This window comes from Zeugodacus cucurbitae, chromosome 2, assembly GCF_028554725.1.
Source record: "Zeugodacus cucurbitae isolate PBARC_wt_2022May chromosome 2, idZeuCucr1.2, whole genome shotgun sequence".
NCBI lineage: Eukaryota > Metazoa > Arthropoda > Insecta > Diptera > Tephritidae > Zeugodacus > Zeugodacus cucurbitae.
The window spans coordinates 37,972,845-37,995,872 of record NC_071667.1 but is presented as its reverse complement, the minus strand read 5'-3'; the positions used below and the strand labels follow the sequence as shown (position 1 = coordinate 37,995,872).

At 40.6% G+C, this 23,028-nt stretch overlaps 1 protein-coding gene and 1 pseudogene across 1 annotated transcript; both read left to right on the top strand.

Moving 5' to 3' along the window:
• The first annotated feature begins 2,281 nt into the window (after positions 1-2,281).
• LOC114805076 (uncharacterized) lies at positions 2,282-7,116 on the top strand (annotated as a pseudogene).
• An 11,297-nt stretch (positions 7,117-18,413) lies between these two features.
• LOC128922285 (putative nuclease HARBI1) lies at positions 18,414-19,394 on the top strand. Its single transcript, XM_054232228.1, has 3 exons — positions 18,414-18,577; positions 18,637-18,784; positions 18,864-19,394. The coding sequence occupies exons 1-3, from the start codon at positions 18,414-18,416 to the stop codon at positions 19,299-19,301; spliced, it is 750 nt and encodes a 249-aa protein (XP_054088203.1). The 3' UTR covers positions 19,302-19,394.
• The last annotated feature ends 3,634 nt before the right edge of the window (positions 19,395-23,028 follow it).

Here is a 23,028-nt window from a genome sequence, read left to right as displayed (position 1 = left end):
TTGTATGTTCTGCAGCCATTTCTTCTTTCTTTGGACGTTTCATACCTGTAGGCTCATGTTGTTGAGAGTCTTCTTCCTTCAGATCACAATCTTTTGTCCATGACACCACTGTCTCCTCTGAGATCAGCTGCGTCGATTTATGCACCTCCTATTCCTTCAACTGTGTCGACACCTGTGCCGAAACCTGTGATGGTATACACTCTCCATGCACTTCCAGCTGTGTTGACACTTCTTCTCTTTGTAAGGTCACCTCCATCGACTCCTCCTCTTTCAACTGTGAGGACACCCCAATCACTTCCAATTGTGATAACCAAACCTCTCGATACGCTTCCAAAGGTATTGACGTACACGTCTCATTTACTTTGTTGTTAAGCATATCTCCCATTCTTTCATTCGCGTTGACCACCGCGTATCCTGTTCTTCCATTTTCCAGACAAACATGGAGTCTCTTCCTGCTCCTTAATTTTCGTTGTCGATTCCTCTAACAGCGATTGAAAAACAAATTCGTCCACGTTGATGTTGTCTTCTTTCATGGACTTTCGCAAACGGGCTTGTAACTCAGCTTTCAACCTCGTTGCTAAGCCTCATTGTTCCAACTCTTTTTTGAGTTGTGGTATCTTTAAAACGTTGAACTTAACCATTATATAACTTGTTTACACATTGCTCGACTACTCTCTCCTTAGAATTGTCCTCACTCGACAACTCTCTTATCAGAACTGTGTCTTGCTGCCAGTCCGGCAGCCCTTATATAGTCGATTGTAAGCGATACATCGGCACCGAACATTCTGGCAACTACGAATATCGATGTCTAGATACATCTGGTAAGTTATCGATTTCGATTACCAATTCTAGTTTGTTCTGGTGCCATTTTCGTTACAGTATTGAATAGTTGAACAATTTTAGCTTAGGACAAAGGCTGGAGGAAGAGTGGCAAATGTCAAATACCCCGTGCATCCTGCAAGTGTAAGTTGCGTACATTATGTGAGGGCTCTTTTGGTTTTTTTAGGATCTGTTCTTTTATTAATTTCAATAGTACTAGATTCATCCAATTTCTGGGAGGAGGGTTTCTATAAAATATAAAGTAAAATTCGAATTTTTACAACATAAAAGTTTGTAATAATTACCTTATATTTCGGTCGACAAAAATTCCTCTTGGCTATATCCTCCGCGCGGGTGTCGACTGGGCAATGGGTGGCGCGGCCTGCACTGCTGGGGTCTCAAGTTGTCTATGACAAGCTAAGTCACGGCAGTGCAGGCAGGCGCCATCTAGCTAAGGCTGATGTACTCCACAACCATCATCATATGTTGGAATGCTCCATATGTATCCTCATAGGGCGGTGGAGGCGTGAGTACATCGGCCATTGCCAGTGAGGTACCTGGCGGTAGGTATAAAACGCTAGGGGTAGAGACCCCCGAATACAAAACTCAATATGGAGGTTAAAAAGGAAGAACAGCGGGCTGGGATATCAGCCCAATCGTCGGTGGGAGACGAGGCTTCTACCACCGGCGGACACAGCGACTTTTCAAGCTGTGTCGCCAGCGGCCACACCTCCACTGCAACGGGAGCAGGCTGCGGTGGTTGTAATGCTACTGCCAGACCAGCTCTGCAGCGCGCGGGCTCCGCAATCCATTAAGATTCGGACCCAGAAAGCGCTGTGAGCATAAATACGGACAAAGAAGAAGAGCTTCTTCGCTCTCCGCAGGATTCGACCGAGGGTTCCAACTCTGGCAACAAGAGAGGGCCCCGGAAGAAGCCCAGCAAGGAGGGGTTGAAAGCCAAATCGAGGTACAAGGCAGCGGTCGGCATTTGTAACCGACTCGAAGGCAAGTCCAACCTGAGTGAAGAAGAAGGCTTGGGCCAGAGAGGAGGTGAAAAGCGGCTGAGGGCACTTTGCCTCACGTAGTTGGTGCAGTGCCTCGAACTCAGCATTTGCTAACCGTATCGAGGAGCATATCGCTGAGAAGAGGAAACGGTCGACAGAGAGCGAACCGAAAGCGCCAACAAAGAAAAGGAAGACAAAAGACGAGGCTGAGAAGCCAAAAGTCAAGCGAGCGGACGACAAGCCGACAACGTCCAGAGCAGCGGCGGCAGCTAATGAGGTGGCAAAGCGACACTTGATCGTGGCTCTCGTTGACCGCAGTAACCCGCTGGGACAAATGTCGCAGAAGCGCTCTTATCGAGGATGGACGCCAATCCTAGCGCACCAATGCCAACGTTTGATGGAGCGGGGTGGCTTGGTGGCGTCAAAGTCCCTAAATGTAAGGACGACCCGTCGCTGACATGGGTGAAGGAAGCAGTGAGAACGCTTCCAAACCTGTGGAAGGACGCGAAACTCGAGGGTGTGGATCGGAGCAGCATTCCGTCGGTTCCCAAAGCGATACCTCGATACCTCGCGTGGTAGACCCGGAGCACGCACTTCGACTGCTACAACGACAAAACCCGGACGTGCCGACCAGTGATTGGAGAGTACTGAGCATAGCTAAAACTGCAAACGCAGATGGAGGCCAGAGCTACATACTCCAAATCAATAAGGTGACTGACGACATTTTATATGCCAGATTCGAGAAGATGGCGTGGGGAGTTGGAAGCGTATTCCTTCGCCTCAAAAAGCGCCACCCTGCGGATGACAATGTAAACACACTGGAGACGGGTGAAGTCGAAAAAGATCTCGGAATTGAAGAGATAATGGCGACTTCATTAGTCTTGCAGGAGGTGGAGGGGTCACCTGATCAGTACTCTAAGGTTAATGAACCAGGAGCTGACTGTACTTCAGGTGAACCTCCACAAAAGTAAGATCGCATCTGCCGAACTCCTTCTCAATCTAGAGAAGGGCGGCTACGACGTGGCTTAAGTCCAGGAACCATGGATAGCATCGGGTAACGTGGTCGCTGGACTAAAGTCACCTAACTACACAACATATACCCCGAGCGTCACTAACAAGGTAAGAACGGCGGTACTGGTAAGCAAAAAGCTGTATTCCCATATTAACTTAAATCTCTCCACAGATGACCTGACGGTGGTGGCGGTAAAGGATTGCAGGGATGTGCTCATACTCCTTGCATCCTGTTACCTGCAACATGACGGCGAGGCACCGACACTTTCCGGGATGCAAGAACCCGGTTAACACTCCACACGAAGGAAATACTGCTGTTATCCTGTCCGAGTGTATAATTACGGAGGATAAAAAGGATTCGACTCTTACAAATCTCCCGGTACGGATGGCATCTTTCCAGCCATGCTAAAGAACACAATGCAGCTGGTCGTGCCGTGGTTGCGAGTGATATTCAGAGGATAGTGAAGGTTTGGTTATGTACCGCACTCATGGAGAGAGGCTAGGGTGGTTTTCATACCGAAGGCAGGTAAAAACAATCCAACCTACTCGAAAGAGTTCAGGCCCATAAGTCTTACCTCTTTCCTTCTGAAGGCGCTGGAGAAAATACTAGATGCACATATAAGGGACACAGCGCCTCCTGGCAGCTTGTCCAAATCGCAACATGCATATACAAAAGGCAGATCCGTGGAGACTGCACTCCATTCATTGGTATATAACATTGAAAAAGCTCTAGAATACAAGGAATATGCTCTGGGAGCATTCCTGGACATTTCGGGAGCATTCAATAATGTGTCTACGGAATCCATACTGCGAAGTATTGAGTCAATGGGTGCCTGCCTGCCTGTGGGTGAAAAACCTCTTGATGTCTAGAAAGATAAAAGCAGAATGGAATGATGCCAGTGTGACCAAGGAAGTCTGTAGAGGTACTCCGCAAGGCGCAGTGCTATCTCCACTCTTATGGACATTAGTGGTAAACAACTTACTAAAACAGTTTGAAAACAAAGCTCCAAAGATAACAGCGTATGCGGATGACATCGCCATCTTAATAACGGGAAAGTGTCTGCACACTGTCAGCAGTATAATGACCAGCACTCTCAGCACTGTCAATAACTGGGCAATGCAAGCGGGACTGGGGCTCAGTGCGGAAAAGACAGACCTTCTGGTGTTTACTAGAAGGTACAAATACCTGCATGGAGGCCCCCTTCGCTAAATGGGACCGAGCTCCCATTCAAGGACCGTACCAAATACCTAAGGGTATTCTTGGACACCAAACTTCTGTGGAAGTACAATGTGGAGGAGAGAGTGAGGAAAGCCAGTAATGCTCTGTATGCATGCAGGACAATGCTTGGCACTACCTGGGGACTTTCTCCCACTTTCATGCACTGGTGCTACACAGCAATAGTGATACCAATTCTGCTCTACGGGGTTCTGGTATGGTGGACGGGTACCAGAAAATCTACGTATCGGAAGCCGATGGAAAAGATTCAGCGGATTGCAGCGCTATGTATAACGGGGGCCCTAAGAACCACCCCAACGGCTGCTCTAGAACGAATACTAAACCTGCACCCTATAGATCTCTTTGCCGAAAGCTGCGCGGCGAAATCGGCGGGTCGACTGATGGCAATAGGTGAATTCACATACAGATCCTTCAGACACAGCTCGGTTGCTAAGAGCAGTCTGACAGGTATCGACTATCTGGTCCCATTCTACAACTGGGAAAGAGGTTTCATGGTAAACATGGAAAAGCCCGTAATTAGGCATAACATATACGTAGACAGCCAAGCGGCAATCAAGGCAGTAACCTCGTGTCGAGTATCGGCCAAAAGTGTCCTGAGCAGCAGGGCAGCAGTGGTGAGGGTCGCCAGAAATATGAGGCTACACTTCTACTGGGTGCCAGGCCATAAAGGCATCGAGGGCAATGAAATCGTAGACGGAATTGCCAAGAGTGGTGTTCATTCTTACCGGTCACAGCCTTGTAGCGGCACATGCCTATAAAGTGGGGCTGTCAGATCGGGAGGAATGCAGAAAATGTCAAGAGCGGGGCACCTAGGAAACAATGGAGCATCTCTTGTGCGTTTGTCCTGCGTTAGCGAGACAGCGTTTTAGGTACTTAGGGGCCCAACAGTACGATAAGTTAGAGAAGATATCGTCAGTGAAGCCTCATAAACTATTAAAAATTCACGAAAGGCGCAGGCATCCTGAACGATGACTACTACTCAGGGAACACGTAAAGGCACTCCATTCTGGTATCGCAAAGGACAATAACTGGTCTATGCGTGGCCTGCAGGTCTACCAGGCTAACCTAACCTAACCAACCTTATATTTCAGGAATTCTAAATCTAGCACGGGCAACGTTCTAGCCGTTCTTGCTGTAGCATTTCCATTGAACTAATTTCGGTGAATCCATGTCAAGCGATACAACAACGTTATGATTCCTCAATGCAAGGTGAAAATGAATCAAAAAAGGCCTCCTAATTGAACATACAAGAAGTTTTTAAATGATGATCACAAACATTCACTTAAATGTACCCTTTAATATCTGTGTTTTAGCTGCTAATGCCACGGCCAACTGAGGTGCCGGTAAGTCCAAAACCAATGCAACTGCTTTGCCCTCTAGCTCATCGGCAAAACCCAGTTGACACACTTCGCGATGATAAAAGGTTACAAAAGCACCAAAACCATGTCGTTCCAATTCTTCACGTGCTTGCGTTGACCAAAAGGTTTAATTGAACTTAAAAAAGTAACATTAAACATAATATCTGGTGTGTAATTGATTTGTGTTTGATGTAGCAGCGTTTGCATCCATAGTTCTGGATTTGCTTGCACCACATATTTCATCGCTTCGAAAGTTCTACCCTGCTACCATAAGTGACACCAGGTTGCGTACCTTTAACACGCCGTATGAGGGTTGAATTACCTGTATGGAAAATTAATAAGAATTTAAGGCAAGATAATATTATTATATTCAACAATTATTTTCATATTCATTGGTTTCGCCCTTGATGTTGACCATTGTTGGCGTAGCTTCTATTGCGTGCTTCGAATTGACAGTGCGATGAGTAGTACTTTATCACCCCCTTCAATTCCATATTTACTTTACTTTTATTTTACGTTTTACTTATTTAAAAATGCATGCTTCAAGAATTTAAACTTTAATTAGGCTGCAGATCACTGATTTAAATAAAACTCGCATGTTTATGCACATTTACCTCAACTCTTCTCTCGTACAGTACCCTGAATGATAGAAAGAAACAACCAAAGTTCTTGTGTGTTTGAACAAGTTTTGTTTTGAGCTATATCATGGTTGCTTGTGAAGTATTATTTTGCGTGTTTTATTTAAATCAGTGATCTGCAGACTAATTAAAGTTTAAATTATTTAACCACGCATTTTTATATAAGTAAAACGTAAAATATAAGTTTTCTAAAACTAAAATATGGAATTGAAGAGGGTGATACAGCAATACTTCATCTCACTGTCAATTCGAAGCACGCAATAGAAACTTCGCCAACAATAGTCAATATCAAGTGCGAAACAATGGAATACGTAAATAATTGTTGAATATAATAATATTGTCTTGCCTTAAATTCTAATTAATTTTCAATACAGATATTTTAAATCTCATACGGCGCGTTAAAGGTACGCAACCTAATTGGTGTCACTTATAGTAGCAGCGAAGAACTCTCGAAGAGAAGGGAAGGGGATTTGCTGCAAATAATTTACGCACAAGATATTAGTATGATAGTTTTTCAATTTGAAATTCGTCCTGCTTCAGTTATATGTAGTTGAATCGGAACAAGTTCAGGTGCAATGCCACATTTTTTATATGCAATTAAACCATTTGGTCATCTACATACACTTGGCATCCACGAAGTGCGGGTGCAACAAGCACGTGAAGAATTGGAACGACATGGTTTAGGTGCGTTTGCAACCGTTTATCATCGCGATGGGAGTCAACTGGGTTTTGCCAATGAGCCAGATATAACACAGAAATTAAAAGGTACATTTAAGTGAATGTTTGTGATCATAGAAATTTAAAAACTTCTTGTATGTTTAATTAGGAGGACTTTTTTGATTCATTTTCACCTTGCATTGAGGAATCATAACGTTGTTGTATCGCTTGACATGGATTCACCGAAATTAGTTCAATGGAAATGCTACAGCAAGAGCATGGATAATATGACTAGAACGTTGCCCGTGCTATATTTAGAATTCCTGAAACATAAGGTAATTATTACCAACTTTAATGTTGTAAAAATTCAAATTTTACTTTACATTTTATAGAAACCCTCCTCCCAGAAATTGGATGAATCTATTACTAGTGAAATTAATGAAAGAACAGATCTTACAAAACCTCCTAAAGAAACCAAAAGAGTCCTCACATAATGTGCGCAGCTTACACTTCCAGGCCGCTCGGGGTATTTGACATTTGGCACTCTTCCTCCAGCTTTTGTCAGATAGCAAAAATTGTTCAACTATTCATTACGTTTTACATATGTATATAGTGTAGTACGATAATACATTTTTAATGTAAATATAATAATAAACACCTAAATGGCATGATATTTTAAATAAATATGAAATATAATTAATGATTTTGTTATTAAATTCTCATTTGGGATTTTGGCAGAACTAACCGAAAATAGCTGGTATAGTTTCTGGGCTTTTGTGGGTCGCAGTACTGAAAGTGCACGTGGAGTTTTGGTTCGCAACTTTGGGTCTTTCATCCGAGATAGTACCAAGAACAATACTATTTCATCCGTAATTGTACCAAGATCATTCCCCGAATTGTGCAAGAGGTATATGTATACGAATTGCTAAATGATGAATGTAATGTGCAAGAAAGGAATGAACGATCACACGTACACAATAGTTTCGGGTACTTTTGTCAATTCGCCCTTAAGAATGGCATAGAAACTTTCATTGAAACTGCTAGTACCGCTGCCTGACATTTCACCGAAGAATTCGCCGGTACCTGTCTTCCAGGGTGATAGATGGTTGATTAAATAAAAAACTACTACAAGGGGCTCTGCTAACCACAGAGTGACACATGCTTTTCCAAAACAATAGAAAAATTAGAGCAGAAAGACATATGCAGGAATTGCACCAAAATCAATGAGAGAGAGCGAGCACGATAATCACACCAACATACCGTAAAAGAGGATAAATGATAACATTTTATTTATTGGATTTGAATTGTTATGGTTTTTCATTTTTAAACAAATAATTAATAAAACTATTTGTTAAACTACGATTTACGGATGTTTAACTCATTTTTATTGAAAGACTTACCTCTAAGTGAGTACTCGAATTTATCGAAAAATTCGATATAACGAACAGGCCTGACAATTAATGTGTTCGTTATTTTGGAAAACTACTGTATTTAACCCTATATCTAACTCGTTTAGTTTTATGACTTACAAACAACCGTTATATGAACAAAATTATAAACTTTGTTGCGAGAAAAATATATCTATAATTTTTTAATTGATTAGAAGACTTACTGAGCATAGATTCAAAATAATCTAAATCTACAAAATTTTTGAAAGTTCCCAAAATGATTATTGACAACAAGAGTCCATGTACACCTGCAGGAACAACACGCTCTAAGCAAGGAGCTACAAAACAAAAACGGGAGAAAGAAATATCCTGAAGTGACAGTAAGTAAGATACTCCAGTATGAAGTAGTGATCGATATTGCTATTTGTGAGAATTTGAACTCCACATATTCTTATTTATTTATTTTAACAATACCAAAAATTGACCTGCTTTTGTAATCACAATTAACTAATTAATAAATTTTGGATACATTTAACTGCTTTCGTAATCACCGCAACCGAAATTATCGAGATCGCAACTAAAATTGCTGTTGTGAACAATTACTGAACTGCTATTGCTACAGTAATGAAGAATTGCCATAGTAAATGTGATCCGCCCATGAAAATCCAGATATTAGAACTATGTCTAGACGGAACCGACCGTGACAAATATTTGACCTTGTAGGATCAGCCACATCAGCGACAAGTAATAGTGCTGGCAATTCTGCTGATCTCTAAGAGGGTGCAAACCCTTGGATCTCACCACAACCACCCTCTGGTGGAATGGCCTCCGTTGGTTAACAAAATCACACGATTCTTGAGCACAGCCGCCCATGCGCAACATCATTGCCCCAGAAAGTCGAAAAATCAAATGTCGCTCTTATTGCATCAACTCACGCGCTATTTTAGCCGCGACATATCATTACTAAGAGAATCAAAACCTATTGATAAAAACGTCATCCCATAATAATACCAGATAAGCTCCGTTTAATAACATCCACATACAAATGCCTCATGCAACATATGGTCCGTCAATAGTATTATATGCCCCGTCTTAAGTATCAAATGAAGAAGTATATTTTCATGTGCAAGAGCACAAGCAGAAAATGCGAACTTCCACTAGAACCCTGTAATTTCGCTCTGCCCTCCATCCCTACAGAAACTGGTTTTGCTGGGCCTTTTCAGATAAAGGCGTCAATCCAAAGGTCTCTTAACATTATGAAAGACTATGTGGCTGTCTTTGTATGTTTCACGTTGAAAGCAGTACAACTTGAGATATATAATAATCTGTCGACAGAGCTTTTGCTCACTTCATTGGACGACGTGACGTTCAAATTTTGTTTTTTGATTTTAATTAATTTTGAATTTAATTTATTTCCTGTATGTCAAAATGTCAGAAAACATATGATTGTGGCAGAAGAGCTTAAAACTTTCGGTGTGTTCAATGCAATCCATTGTACTACATTTCACAACACCACAAAATTTCAATGGTTTCTAGAACTCTATTGTAGTACGGAACACCATTTGCTTTCAAACAAAATTCGGAAAACCGGTGATACACATAAGGTTTCTGAAGCATACTACAAGTGGCGAACGAAGGAAAAAAATTTGGGGGGGTTTTAGGTAAAAAGACAATGTTTCATTATTTTATTTACAAATTGAAGTCTAATCTTCTTTTATTTTGGACCATAACATTTTAAATCTCTTCCTCCGTCACGTCTTTATCTCTATGGATATTCAAGAGAGCTATTCCGTTCAGGCGTGTTTCTCCAGTTTTATTTCTTAAATATGTTTTAAGCCTGCGAAGTGAGGAAAACGAGCGTTCACTTGAAGCGACAGATATAGGGATTGTTGCTCCAATCTTTAAAAAACGATGCACTGTTTTGAAAATTTTCATTTGAAAAACAAATAATAAGTAAAGTTGTGTATCTAATTCAGACCAGTTTTTTCTGGTTGTTTTTATTAAAAATATAGACATTTTAGTTAAGGCACTCAAGTATTTTTTTGCAAATAGCATAATTTTTTTTAATTTAAATTTATTTCACAACAGTTTGCTCATGGAACGAAAACTGAAGTCATAATAAATGAGTTTTTAGTTTTCCTGTGTTATGATTAACAATAAACTCTAAAAAAATAATAGAAACCTTATTGATGACTTTTCAGTTCAGAACTAATTTTCAAAAGAAGTCCATTTTCGACTCACAATTCCCCTTAAATCTAAAAAAATCCAGTTCAGCAGCCACAGAGTTATAAGGCAAACTCATTACTTTGAAGCAAATTAAAAAAATGTCTCTGTCCAGTTTATATTTTTCTGGGTTTTTTAATTGGCATACATTCCCACAACTTTTTAATACTATCCAGATACAATAGGTTTGTTTTTAGTTTAACATTTTCATAGTTTCAAAAAATTAAATTCTATAAGCAGAAAAGTATCAAAATAGGCCGTTTGTGAACAAAAAAATTATCAAATCACAAAATTTAGAAAAAAAAGTATCAACAAAGATACAAATGTATCAAAACGGCAACGCCGTTAGTGACTAATGTATTCATTTATTTTACATATTCATACTTCGTCGGCAGAAAGATTGCTTTGAAAACAACAAATTACAATTTTTCAATTTTACTATGAAATTGAAGTTAAATTATTAACTATTTTGCAACAAATATTGAAATGCATTTGAAAAAGTACGTTATAGAATAATTCAAATATATTTTTCAATTCAATTCAATATAATTGGACAGAAATCAGCTGTTTCTGTTTACATTATCTTGTTTCCTACAAGTGTGGGGAAAAGCTATGCATACTGAAGCTTTTTATTTTATCAAAATTGTCACAGAATACCAAAAAATTTCTTACTTGATAAAAATATGAAAAAAATTTAAATTTTTTTGTTACTTTGTCAAGTACACAGAATAGGGCTGATATAGTGTAGTACGATAATACATGTATAAAGTAAATATAATAATAACACCTAAATGGCATATTTTCAATAAATATGTAATATAATTAATTATTTTGTTATTAAATTCTCATTTCGGGTTTTAGTAGAACTAACCGAAAATAGTGGGTATAGTTTCAGGGCTTTTGTAGGTCTCAGTACTGAAAGTGAACGTGGAGTTTTCCTTCGCAGTTTTGGATCTTTCATCCGTGATTATACCAAGAACAGTAATGAAAGTGCGCATGTAGTTTTCGTTCACAGTTTTAGGTCTTTCATCCGTGATTGTACCAAGATCATTAAATGTATTGTGCGTATATTGAGGTATATATAATGTGATAAATGATGAATGTAATGCGCTAGAAAGGGATGAACGTTCACGAACGTTGTTGACGAATATGTACACAAGATTTTCGGGTACTTTTTCAATTCGCCCTTAAGAATCGCATATAAACTTTCTTTGAAAGTGCTAGTACCGCTCCCTGGCATTTTACGGAAGAATTCGTCGATACCTTTCTTGTAGGGCAACAGAACAACATGAATGTTATGTCGATAGTATAGATAGTTGTAAGCGAACGAACTGTACTTTAGTCTTAGTATTACCACAAGCCAATAAGGTAAATTATACTCAATAAACAAACTTAATAATTAAAGTTCCGACGATGTTGAGTGTTAAATTATGACTGACTTTATTCAATAAGGATAAACATGTCTTTACAATGAGAATAGAAATGAAAGATAATACAAAAAGTAGTATACAGGGTTGCGTGAGGTACAAAGTTGTAATCTGAAGTACTTATTAATCTAATACTATTTATTACGAACTACTTCGCCTCCACAACACCTCCTCTCGAAGTAGAGAGTTTATTATTTGTGATTGCGTTCGATAAGGCCCAAATTCGATGAACAGATATTATGCTTCATATGTGTAAGACCCTTGGTAAATATGTCCGCTGGCATTTCCTGTGTTGACATATATTCTAATATAATCGCCTTATCTCGAACGCAGTCCCGAATGAAGTGATGTCGTATGTCGATGTGTTTCGTTCGAGGATGGAAATTTGAAGATACCGCTAACTTTTGTGCGCTTTGGTTATCGTTAAATAGTCTGACGCAGGTACAATTGATTCCCACCTCTTTCAAAGCACCCTTCAAATATAGAGCTTCTTTAGCTGCCTCAGTTATAGCGATGTATTCTGATTCAGTACTGGAAAGTGAAACTGTACGTTGTTTTCTTGCTTCCCAACTTATAGACGAACCAGCAAATACATATGCGTAGCCTGAATACGACCGTCTGTCTGATGGGTTGGCGCCCCAATCAGCATCGACTACACCATACAAATCTGCCCCTGTCTTTTTGTACAGCAAGCCATGTTGTAATGTGCCCTTGATGTATCGTAATATTCTCTTCGCTGATTTCCAGTGCTCTTCAGTGTAGTTACTATTGAATTGGCTCATGAAACTCACTGCATACGCTATGTCCGGCCTCGTAGACACCGCCAAGTACATCAAGGCACCGATTAAACTTTGATATGGGTATTTCCCCATAATCGCCTCATCTTTTGTCGTAGGCATTGTGAGTTTGCAATTCGCTTCTATTGGCGTCTTCGAAGGATTGCACTGTGACATACCGAATCGCTCCAATATTGATTCAGCATATGCCTTTTGCGATAAAAATATTTCGCCTTTTTCCAGATTTTGAGTAAAATCTATTCCCAAACAACGATTGACGTGACCGATATCCTTCCTATCGAAACGTTGTGAGAGCGTTTTCTTCGTTGTTCTTAACCAATTTTCGTTGTTCGACGCCAACAATAAATCGTCTACGTAAATAATGGCCAACATAATGTTACCACCTTCTCGATGCACGTAGAAACATGGATCAAATTTTGTCGATTTTAATCCAATTTCGTTGAGAGTTAATGATAATTTCTGATACCACATTAACCCTGATTGACGCAGTCCGTATAATGCCTTCTTTACTAGACATACCGGGTTTGCTCGTTGTAATGCTGTTCTCCACTCTTTCGCAGTTTGCTGTATTTCGTTGCTATATTTCGTCAAACCTTTTAAACCAACTGGTTGACCTCGTTGAATTTTCTTCAACACGCTAATAAGTAAATCTGGAATATCCATGTAGATACTTTCGTTTAGATCCCCATTCAGGTACGCGGTAATCACATCCATCTGATGTATCTGGAGATCCAGCTCTGTACTCAGCGCCGTAAAGAGTCGTACTGAAGTTGACCGTGCAACTGGAGAGGACACTTCATGAAAGTCTTCCCCTGGGCGTTGAGCGTACCCCTTTGCAACTAGTCTAACTTTCTTTAGATTATTATCTTTCGTACGGAACACGAACTTGTTACCAATTACTTTGCTGCCCGTTGGCTTTTCTATTATTTGCCAAGTTCTGTTCCTCATGTGTGCCAAAAGTTCGTCTTCAAGCGCCTTTACCCATGTAGATGCGCCCTCGGATTTTAATGCTTCCGTTAGAGTTTGCGGATCCTCAGTTACAAGGTTTGTTTCATTGCACTCATAAAACTCGTCTGGATTAGTGGCATCCTCCTCTGAATCGCCGTCAGCTATTAACTGGTGATACACTTTTCGTGGTCGCCCTCGCTTTCCCGTACGCACATATCTTGGTCTTCCTCTACGATGTGGAGCACCTTCCGCGTTTGCTTCACAATTAGTTTCATCTATCGACTCTTCGTTATTATATTCAACCGCGCTGTCTTTATTGTTATTTTCAAAAATCACGTCTATTTTTCTTTCTGTTACAGAATCCTTTTCATTTTCGTACTCAAATTCTTCAAAAGTTTCGTTAAAACCCGATTTATCGATAAATTTTACATCGCGACTTATAATGATGCACCTTTTGGTCTCTGAATATATCGATATGCTTTTGACTCACATGAGTAGCCAACAAATATACATGGCTCCGCGCGCGATTCAAATTTTCCTTTTGCAGCATTTTTCTTAAGGACGTATGCTTTCATACCAAATATCTTCATATACGACACTGTCGGATTTCGTGTGGTCCATACCCGGTATGGAACTTTACCCGTTGTTCTCGTTACACAACGATTTCGAATATAACACGCCGTATTTACCGCTTCGGCCCAAAACGATGGAGGTGCACCCGCATGTTTCATCATGCACCTGGCCATCTCAACGAGAGTTCTATTTTTGCGTTCCGCCATACCGTTTTGTTGCGGAGTATACGGTGCCGTAAGACGACGTTTGATTCCGCACTCATTTAAAAATTTATTAAATTCATTATTACAATATTCACGCCCGTTGTCCGATTGCAACGCTTTAATCTTCTTTCCCGTGAATGTTTCAACTTTTGCTTTATATTCTTTAAAAACGTCAAGTACATTCGATTTTTGCTTTATGAAAAAGATTTCACACCACCTTGACTTTTCGTCAATGAATGTCACGAAATATTTCGCACCGCCATGGGACGCACTCCTCATTGGCCCACACACGTCGCTGTGTACAATCTCTAACAGATCGTCAACTCTATTTTCGTTTGATTTAGGAAAAGCCGCGCGTACTTGCTTTTCACTAGCACAGATTTCACATTCGGATAGTTTCTCAGTTTGCTTAAACGTTAACCCGTATACCGAACCGTTTGCCATAGATTTCAAATCGCGTTCGTTAACGTGACCCATTCTGTAATGCCACAAATCAATACTGTTTTTTGTATTTACCAAATTCGCGAAATTTTTCGATGTTTTTAAATAATACAAATTGCCAATTCTTTCGGCTTCCAATATAATTCTATTGTCACTGTTCATAATCACGGCTTCGTTCTTTTTGAACTTCACTGAACAGCCCTTGTCGGTAATTTTAGCAACCGATAACAAATTCGTACGTAAGTCAGCTACATGTAAAACGTTGTCTAAGTTCAATTCAATTTGTTTTCCGCGAACGTTAGCCGTAGTGCACACTTTACCAACACCACTTATCTTTGTTGAACAATTGTTTGCTAAGCTTAGTTCGTCATTCACTTTCTTGACATTTTCAAAAAAGTTTTGATTTGCAGTCATATGAGATGTACAACCACTGTCTAAACACCATCTCATATTTCCTATAGGGGCGGCAAATGCTTTTTCCATTGTGCTTAATGTCACTTTTGCCGTTTCGTTTGTTTCTTCATTAACACGCGTGTTTTGTTTTTGTTGTTTGTTGTTGCAATTCCTCGCGAAATGTCCCGGTTTACCGCACCGATAGCAATTTTTTGTTTGCTTTGAATTTCGATTAACGTACGATTTGCTTTGTCCTTTCTTTATGTAAAGCACATTATTATCTTCTACTTTGTCTTCTTTTGATTTTCGCGATTCATGCTCTTCGAGAATTTTCACACGAAGAACCTCCGGCTTCGGCAGTTCGTCTCGCGTTTCGACTGCACATCAAAATGTCTCGTATGACGCCGGTAAACTGTACAACAACAAAATTGCTAGTAGCTCATCGCCAATAGCGACGCCTATTTCTTTTAGCTTTGCTACAGCATCGAAGAATCCGTTAAGATGTTCTCGAACTTTTTCGTCTTCTGACATACGCGACAACGCTACACGTTTAAGTAACGTTGCTTTTCTTGCTGGCCCCTTTGATTGGAATGTCGATTCCAACCTAGTCCAAATTTCACGTGCACTTTTGCACTCCGAAATCAACCCAAGTTCTGATGGCGTTATCGCCAACGTAATGTCCGCTGATGCCTTTTGATCAGCATTTTTCCATTCAGGGAGTTTCATCTGTGGGACGCACCTTCGTGCCGTCTGCATATTCCCACAAGTCATTTTTTATCAAAATTGCCCGCATTTGTAATTTCCACGAGTCAAAATTTTCCGCGTTTAGTGGCTCGATTCTTACTACACCAGCCATTATGCTTAATCATTAATTTAACTTTTCTCACTATAAAATAATCGTTATCTTATTTTATAAGATCGTTCGCAATCACGTGGGACCTGGGCCCATAACCTAAAGTTCCGACGATGTTGAGTGTTAAATTATGACTGACTTTATTCAATAAGGATAAACATGTCTTTACAATGAGAATAGAAATGAAAGATAATACAAAAAGTAGTATACAGGGTTGCGTGAGGTACAAAGTTGTAATCTGAAGTACTTATTAATCTAATACTATTTATTACGAACTACTTCGCCTCCACAACAATAATAAATACTGTTTATTATTTAACTAGTGCGTGTGGATTGCTGCCATTAAGCCAAAAATGAGCTAGGGGAAGTTATGACCCAATTGCACTCATTTTTGGCAGAGAGACGGCCATTTAAAATTTACCAAATGTACCAATTTGAGTGCAGCTTGTCTGGACTATCTTTATAATGTTGTTTAAGGGGTTTCTGGTGGTTTTCCTTACTGAATTAATTAAAGAATTTTTGGTAGATTAACCATACGGGAGGTGGGCGTGGTTATAATTCTATGTTCTTCATTTTTAGGCTGTATATGGAAGTACTATCCTTTGTACCAAAATTCACTTTCATACCTTAATGTATTGGCTTAGTTATATAGCTCGGTTTTCGGCCATTTTGTGAGCGTGGTCCGACTTTGCCTAACTACGAACATACTTATGCTGCCAAGATATTCATGTACCAAGTTTCATCAAGATATCTCAATTTTTACTAAAGTGATAGCTTGCACGGACAGACAGACATCCGGATTTCAACTCCACTCTTAAATGAATCTTTATCAGAAGTAAGTACCGGAAATTATACAGTTAAAATAAAACTTAAGCATATCTTATTCTAAACTGGCGTAGCCAATGCTTACGTGGATATTGCCGAGTTTACATCATTCATTCTTGATTTTGGCTGTTTGGCGCCAACTAATGATGCCAAGTGTAGCCAGGTCCTTTTCCACCAGTTCTTTTCAACGGAGTGGAGGTTTTGCTCTTCCTCGGCTTTCATCAGCGGGTACTGTATCGAACACTTTCAAAGATATAGAGCTTTCGTCTATTCGAATAGCATGATCTACCCAGTGTATCCGTTGTCTTTTAATTCGCTGAACTATGACAATGTCGTCGAATAACTCATGCAGCTCATAATTCCAGCATCTGAAGGGTGCTAAGCTTCGAAGCAATAGAGAAGTTATCTTTATGAAGATAGCTGCTATGACAGCCATTTGCAATTTAAAAACGCTAAAGTAATCTTAAAATCTATTGAAGCCCTGCGATTATTAATCGATCTAAATCAGCTCTTAATCGAGCCGGTTAATTGGTCAATTATCTCAAGTGCGAAAAGGCTATAATATATCCAAAGAAATACTTACACACCGCGGTGTACACACTTGACAAAAAAAAAAATTAACAATTAATTTAAATTTTAATTTCATGCACCCACAAAAATCACCACACTCACTACTGTAAGGTTTTTGAATTTTGGAGATGGTGCATTACTTTAAACGAGACGAAATCAATACACGTAAACTACACGAACAAAAGTGCTAGATATATTCCTTTACATATTGGTAATGTGGTAGTCCCATACTCCACCTTTGCGAAATATCTAGGCATAACGCTAGATGCAAAGCTAAAATGGAAAGAGCACATACAAAAAAAAGTTTCAGAACTAAATCTAAGATATAGCAAAATAAGCTGGTTAATCGGTAACAAATCGCAGCTAACAACATCAAATAAAATTCTCGTATATAATCAAACGTTGAAACCTATTTGGACATACGGAATTCAACTGTGGGGATGCGCTGCACCGATATACATTCAAGCGATACAACGGTTCCAAAATAAAGTCCTACGCAAATTTGTAAATGCGTGGTATATACGTAATTCAGACCTGCACCGTGATCTTCATATAAAAATGGTCCGGGAAGTTATTCACGAGACGGCATTGAAACATTCAGCGAGGTTGCAAAATCATGTATACGCGGAAGCCCGACGACTAGAGATTAGAAATAGCAGACGTCGACTAAATCGAACAACATTCTACGAACTTATACGAAAATAAAAAGTATTAAACGTAATATTTAGTTTCTGAAAAAAAAAACGCTTATATTGTATTTATCTTTTAAAATTAGAAAAATATTGCTTGTTAGTACAATTTTGTTTTGTTTCACTAGTTGCAATCATATGAAATGTAAAAATATATATAATTACGTTTCAATAAAAAAAAAAAAAAAAATCAAATCTGTGACGTGTGAAAGCAGCCATCACAATACAAAAATATTTGTGTTTGTTTTGGTTTTTAGCAAATATTTGTAAAGTTCTTATAGATGAATTAGTGCCGCATGATGTGCAGAAGTTGAATATTCCTTTTACTCTGCGATTCCTGGGCTTGTACTTTTACGGGCATGGCTCTTACCAAAAAATGCGTTGGGAATAGTTATATATTTTCTATGAGCCGGTCCTCTGTGTTTAGAGCTCTACATTTTGTATCTAAAATAATTGTGGCTGTTAAGGGCAGTGAAATTCATTTCCCTTCAAGCTCGCAGGATGTTTCAGATACAAAGAGAGGGTAAGATAAATAAATAATAATAAATACATATAAATAAACAAATACATTTTCTCTTGAAGATTTTACATGAAACTTGGGATCAAGGGCACAATCGGCGCAATCGATTGTACTCATATTGGGATTGTTTCACCCCCGAACACAGACGCCACCACTCCACTCTCACATTTAATGAATCGGATAGGATTTTACAGCCTTAATGTAGAAGCAGTACGTAATGTTCTATATTAACCAAACTATTTACCAATGTTTCTGTTTATGCATATGTATGTATTTGCATTTTTGGCAGTTTTGTGATCATCGACTACTGTTCACCGCTGTCAACGCGAGATATCCCTTGTCTTGTCATGATTCTGGTATTTGGACCACATCTCCAACACGTCTGCACCTCATAAGTACCTATAACATACAAAGTGATTCGTGGTTGTTAGGTGACCAAGGATATCCATTGGAGCCATGGCTGTTAACGCCAGTCGCTGAACCTTCAAATGCAAGGGATGTGCGTTACAATAAGTCGCACGCCAAAGCACGGAATACTATTAAGAGAGCCTTTGGTGTTTTGAAGTCACGATTCCGATGCCTCTCAAAACACCGCATTCTTCATTACAGCCCGGAAAAAGCGGACAATTCTTCACAACATTTTACTGAAGCATGGTGTAGCTGTAGATCTTGGCTTCGAAGAAGAATTACAAGACACCGAAATTGTTATTCAAAACCCCAATTTTAGGGATGGTGCTAGAATTAGAGGATGCCTTTATAATATACATATTTACAGAAGCGTTATGTACTATAAATATAAGTATTTATTTTGTTTATTACACTCAACGTGTTACTTACTGTCTTTGAATATTTTACTTCCTCTAAATATGAATAAAAAGACATCTTCTTCTTCTTGACTGGCGTAGACACCGCTTACGCGGTTATAGCCGAGTCCAAAACAGCGCGCCACGTATCCCTCCTTCTGGCAGTCTGGCGCCAATTGGTTATTCCAAGCGAAGCCAGGTCCCTCTCCACCTGGTCCTTCCATGGGAGTGGAGGTCTCCCTCTTCCTCGGCTTCCACCAGCGGGTACTGCATCGAATACTTTCAGAGCTGGAGCACCTTCATCCATTCGAACAACATGTTCTAGCCAGCGTAGCCGCTGTTTTTTTATTCGCTGGACTATGTCTATGTCGTCGAATAACACATACAGCTCATCGTTCCATCGTCTGCGGTATTCGCCGTTGCCAATTCTTAAGGGACCATAAATCTTCCTCAAAACCTTTCTCTCGAAAACTCCTAGTGCCGTCTCATCGGATGTTGACATTGTCCACGCTTCTGCACCGTAAAGTAGGACGGGAATGATGAGAGACTTGTAGAGTTTGGTTTTTGTTCGTCGAGAGAGGACTTTACTTTTCAATTGCCTACTTAGTCCATAGTAGCACCTGTTGGCAAGAGTGATTCTGCGTTGGATTTCCAGGCTGACATTGTTATTGCTGTGAATGCTGGTTTCCAGGTAGACGAAATTATCTACAACTTCAAAGTTATGACTGTCAACAGTGACGTGGGAGCCAAGACGCGAATGCCTGACTGTTTGTTTGACGACAGGAGATATTTCGTCTTGTCCTTGTTCACCACCAGACCCATACGCTTCGCTTCCTTATCCAGACTGGAGAAAGCAGAAGTAACGGCGCGGGTGTTGTTTCCAATGATATCAATATCATCGGCGTACGCCAGTAGCTGTACACTCTTATAGAAGATTGTACCTTCTCTGTTTAGCTCTGCAGCTCGTATTATTTTTGCCAGCATCAGGTTAAAGAAATCACACCAGAGTGAGTCACCTTGTCTGAAACCTCGTCGGGTATCGAACGGCTCGGAGAGTTCCTTCCCGAACCTGACGGAGCTTTTGGTGTTGCTCAACGTCAGCTTACACAGCCGTATTAGTTTTGCGGGGATACCAAATTCAGACATCGCGGCATAAAGGCAGCTCCTTTTCGTGCTGTCGAAAGCAGCTTTAAAGTCGACAAAGAGATGGTGTGTGTCGATCCTATTTTCACGGGTCTTCTCCAAAATTTGGCGCATGGTGAATATCTGGTCTGTTGTTGATTTTCCAGGCCTAAGCCACACTGATAAGGTCCAATCAGTTTGTTGACGGTGGGCTTTAGTCTTTCACACAATACGCTCGACAGAACCTTATACGCGATGTTGAGGATGCTTATCCCACGGTAATTGGCGCAAATTGTGGGGTCTCCCTTTTTGTGTATTGGGCAGAGTACACTGAGATTCCAATCGTCAGGCATGCTTTCTTCCGACCATATTCTGCAAAGAAGCTGATGCAAGCACCTTATCAGCAGCCGCCGTATTTGAATAGCTCGGCCGGTAATCCATCGGCACCCGCCGCCTTATTGTTCTTCAAGCGGGTAATTGATATTCGAATTTCTTCACGGTCGGGCAATGGAACATCTGCTCCATCGTCGTCGATTGGGGAATCGGGTTCGCCATCTCCTGGTGTTGTACTTTCACTGCCATTCAGCAGGCTGGAGAAGTGTTCCCTCCACAAACTCAGTATACTCTGGTCATCAATAACTAGATCACCTCTGGGGGCCCTACAGGAGTGTGCTCCGGTCTTGAAACCTTCAGTTAGTCGTCGGATCTTTTTGTAAAATTTCGAGCATTACCCCTGTCGGCCAGCTTGTCAAGCTCTTCATACTCACGCATTTCGGCCTCTTTCTTTTTTTGTCTGCAAATGCGTCTCGCTTCCCTCTTCAGCTCTCGGTATCTTTCCCATCCCGCTCATGTTGCGGTCGATCGCAACAATGTGAGGTAGGCAGTCTGTTTTCTCTCCACTGCGAGACGGCAATCCTCATCATACCAGCTGTTTTTTTGGCTTTTCTGAAAACCAATGGTTTCGGTTGCAGCTGTACGTAAAGAGTTTGATATGCCGTCCCACAGCTCCCTTATACCGAGATGCTGATGAGTGCTCTCAGAGAGCAGGAGTGCAAGTCGAGTAGAAAATCGTTCGGCTGTCGGTTGTGATTGCAGCTTCTCGATGTCGAACCTTCCTTGTGTTTGTTGACGTGTGCGCTTTTCTACACAGAGGCGGGTGCGTATTTTAGCTGCTACAAGATAGTGGTACGAGTCGATGTTGGGATTTTCTTATGCTGGAATCTAGTACTACAGATGACCATATTTCGGGCCCCGGCGAAGTCGATCAGCCTCAGACCGTTTGGTGATGTTTCGTCATGGAGGCTGAGTTTTCCGACTGTTGTGCCAAAGACACCTTCTTTACCCACCCTAGCGTTGAAATCGCCAAGCACGATTTTGACATCGTGGCAGGGGCAGCGCTCATAGCTACGTTCTAGGCGCTCATAGAAGGTATCTTTGATCACTTCGTCCTACTCTTCCGTCGGGGCGTGGGCGCAAATCAGCGATATGTTGAAGAACCTCGCTTTGATGCGGATTGTGGCAAGACGTTCATCCACCGGAGTGAATGCCAGGACTCGACAACGGAGTCTCTCTCCCACCACGAATCCCACACCGAATTTGCGCTCCTTTATATGGCCGCTGTAGTAGATGTCACAAGGACCCACCTTCTTCAGTCCTTGTCCCGTCCATCGCATTTCTTGGATTGCGGTGATGTCAGCCTTTACTCTTACGAGGACATCAACCAGCTGGGCAGAGGCACCTTCCCAATTAAGGATCCGGACATTCCAGGTGCATGCCCTTATTTCGTAGTCCTTTAAACGTTTGCAGTGGTCGTCATCAAAATTGGGGTCTCTCATCCGAGGCTGTTTTTTATTTTTCATTGGGGGGTGTTTTTATGTGGTGGGTCCCAAACCCTACGCACAACCGCATAGGCGGGTTTCGCCTTCTCACTTTAGCTCGCCTCCAAACGGATGTCTGTTGGCTACCCAGAGGATACTTGGTCTAAGACCGGAAGTCGTGAGCTGCTTGAGCCACATGTAAAAGAATCGTTCCTGGCCACTCCCAAGTGAATGACAGTCAGAAACTTTCCTCACTTACGTGAGCTTCTACATATGACTCCATCCTCCAAAAGACATCTACATATGTTTAAATAATTCAGTATTTATTATTACTAACTTACATTTATTTAATTATTTTATAATTTATTTAATTATTTTATTTAACCGCAATTTGTGCTTCCAATGCATTAAAGACTGTGTGGAATAAATAAATTTTAATATGGTAAAAAACACACAAATATTTGTGAACTTCCCTCCACTTGGCTGCGGTACGCGTCGGACCTCTTAACGAATTGAGAGTATCTGCAAGGGCCCCTCAAGGGCTGCAAATGCCTTGGTCGGAGTTAGCTTTATTTATTTTGAAACAACTGTTTGACAGCAAAATGCTTTTCACCTCAATTGGTGACTTTCTTAAGCTTTTTTCTTGAGGTTCGAGCCAGAATAGACTCACAAGAAACCTCACAAATTTTTCTTCTCAACTCAGTTATGAGGG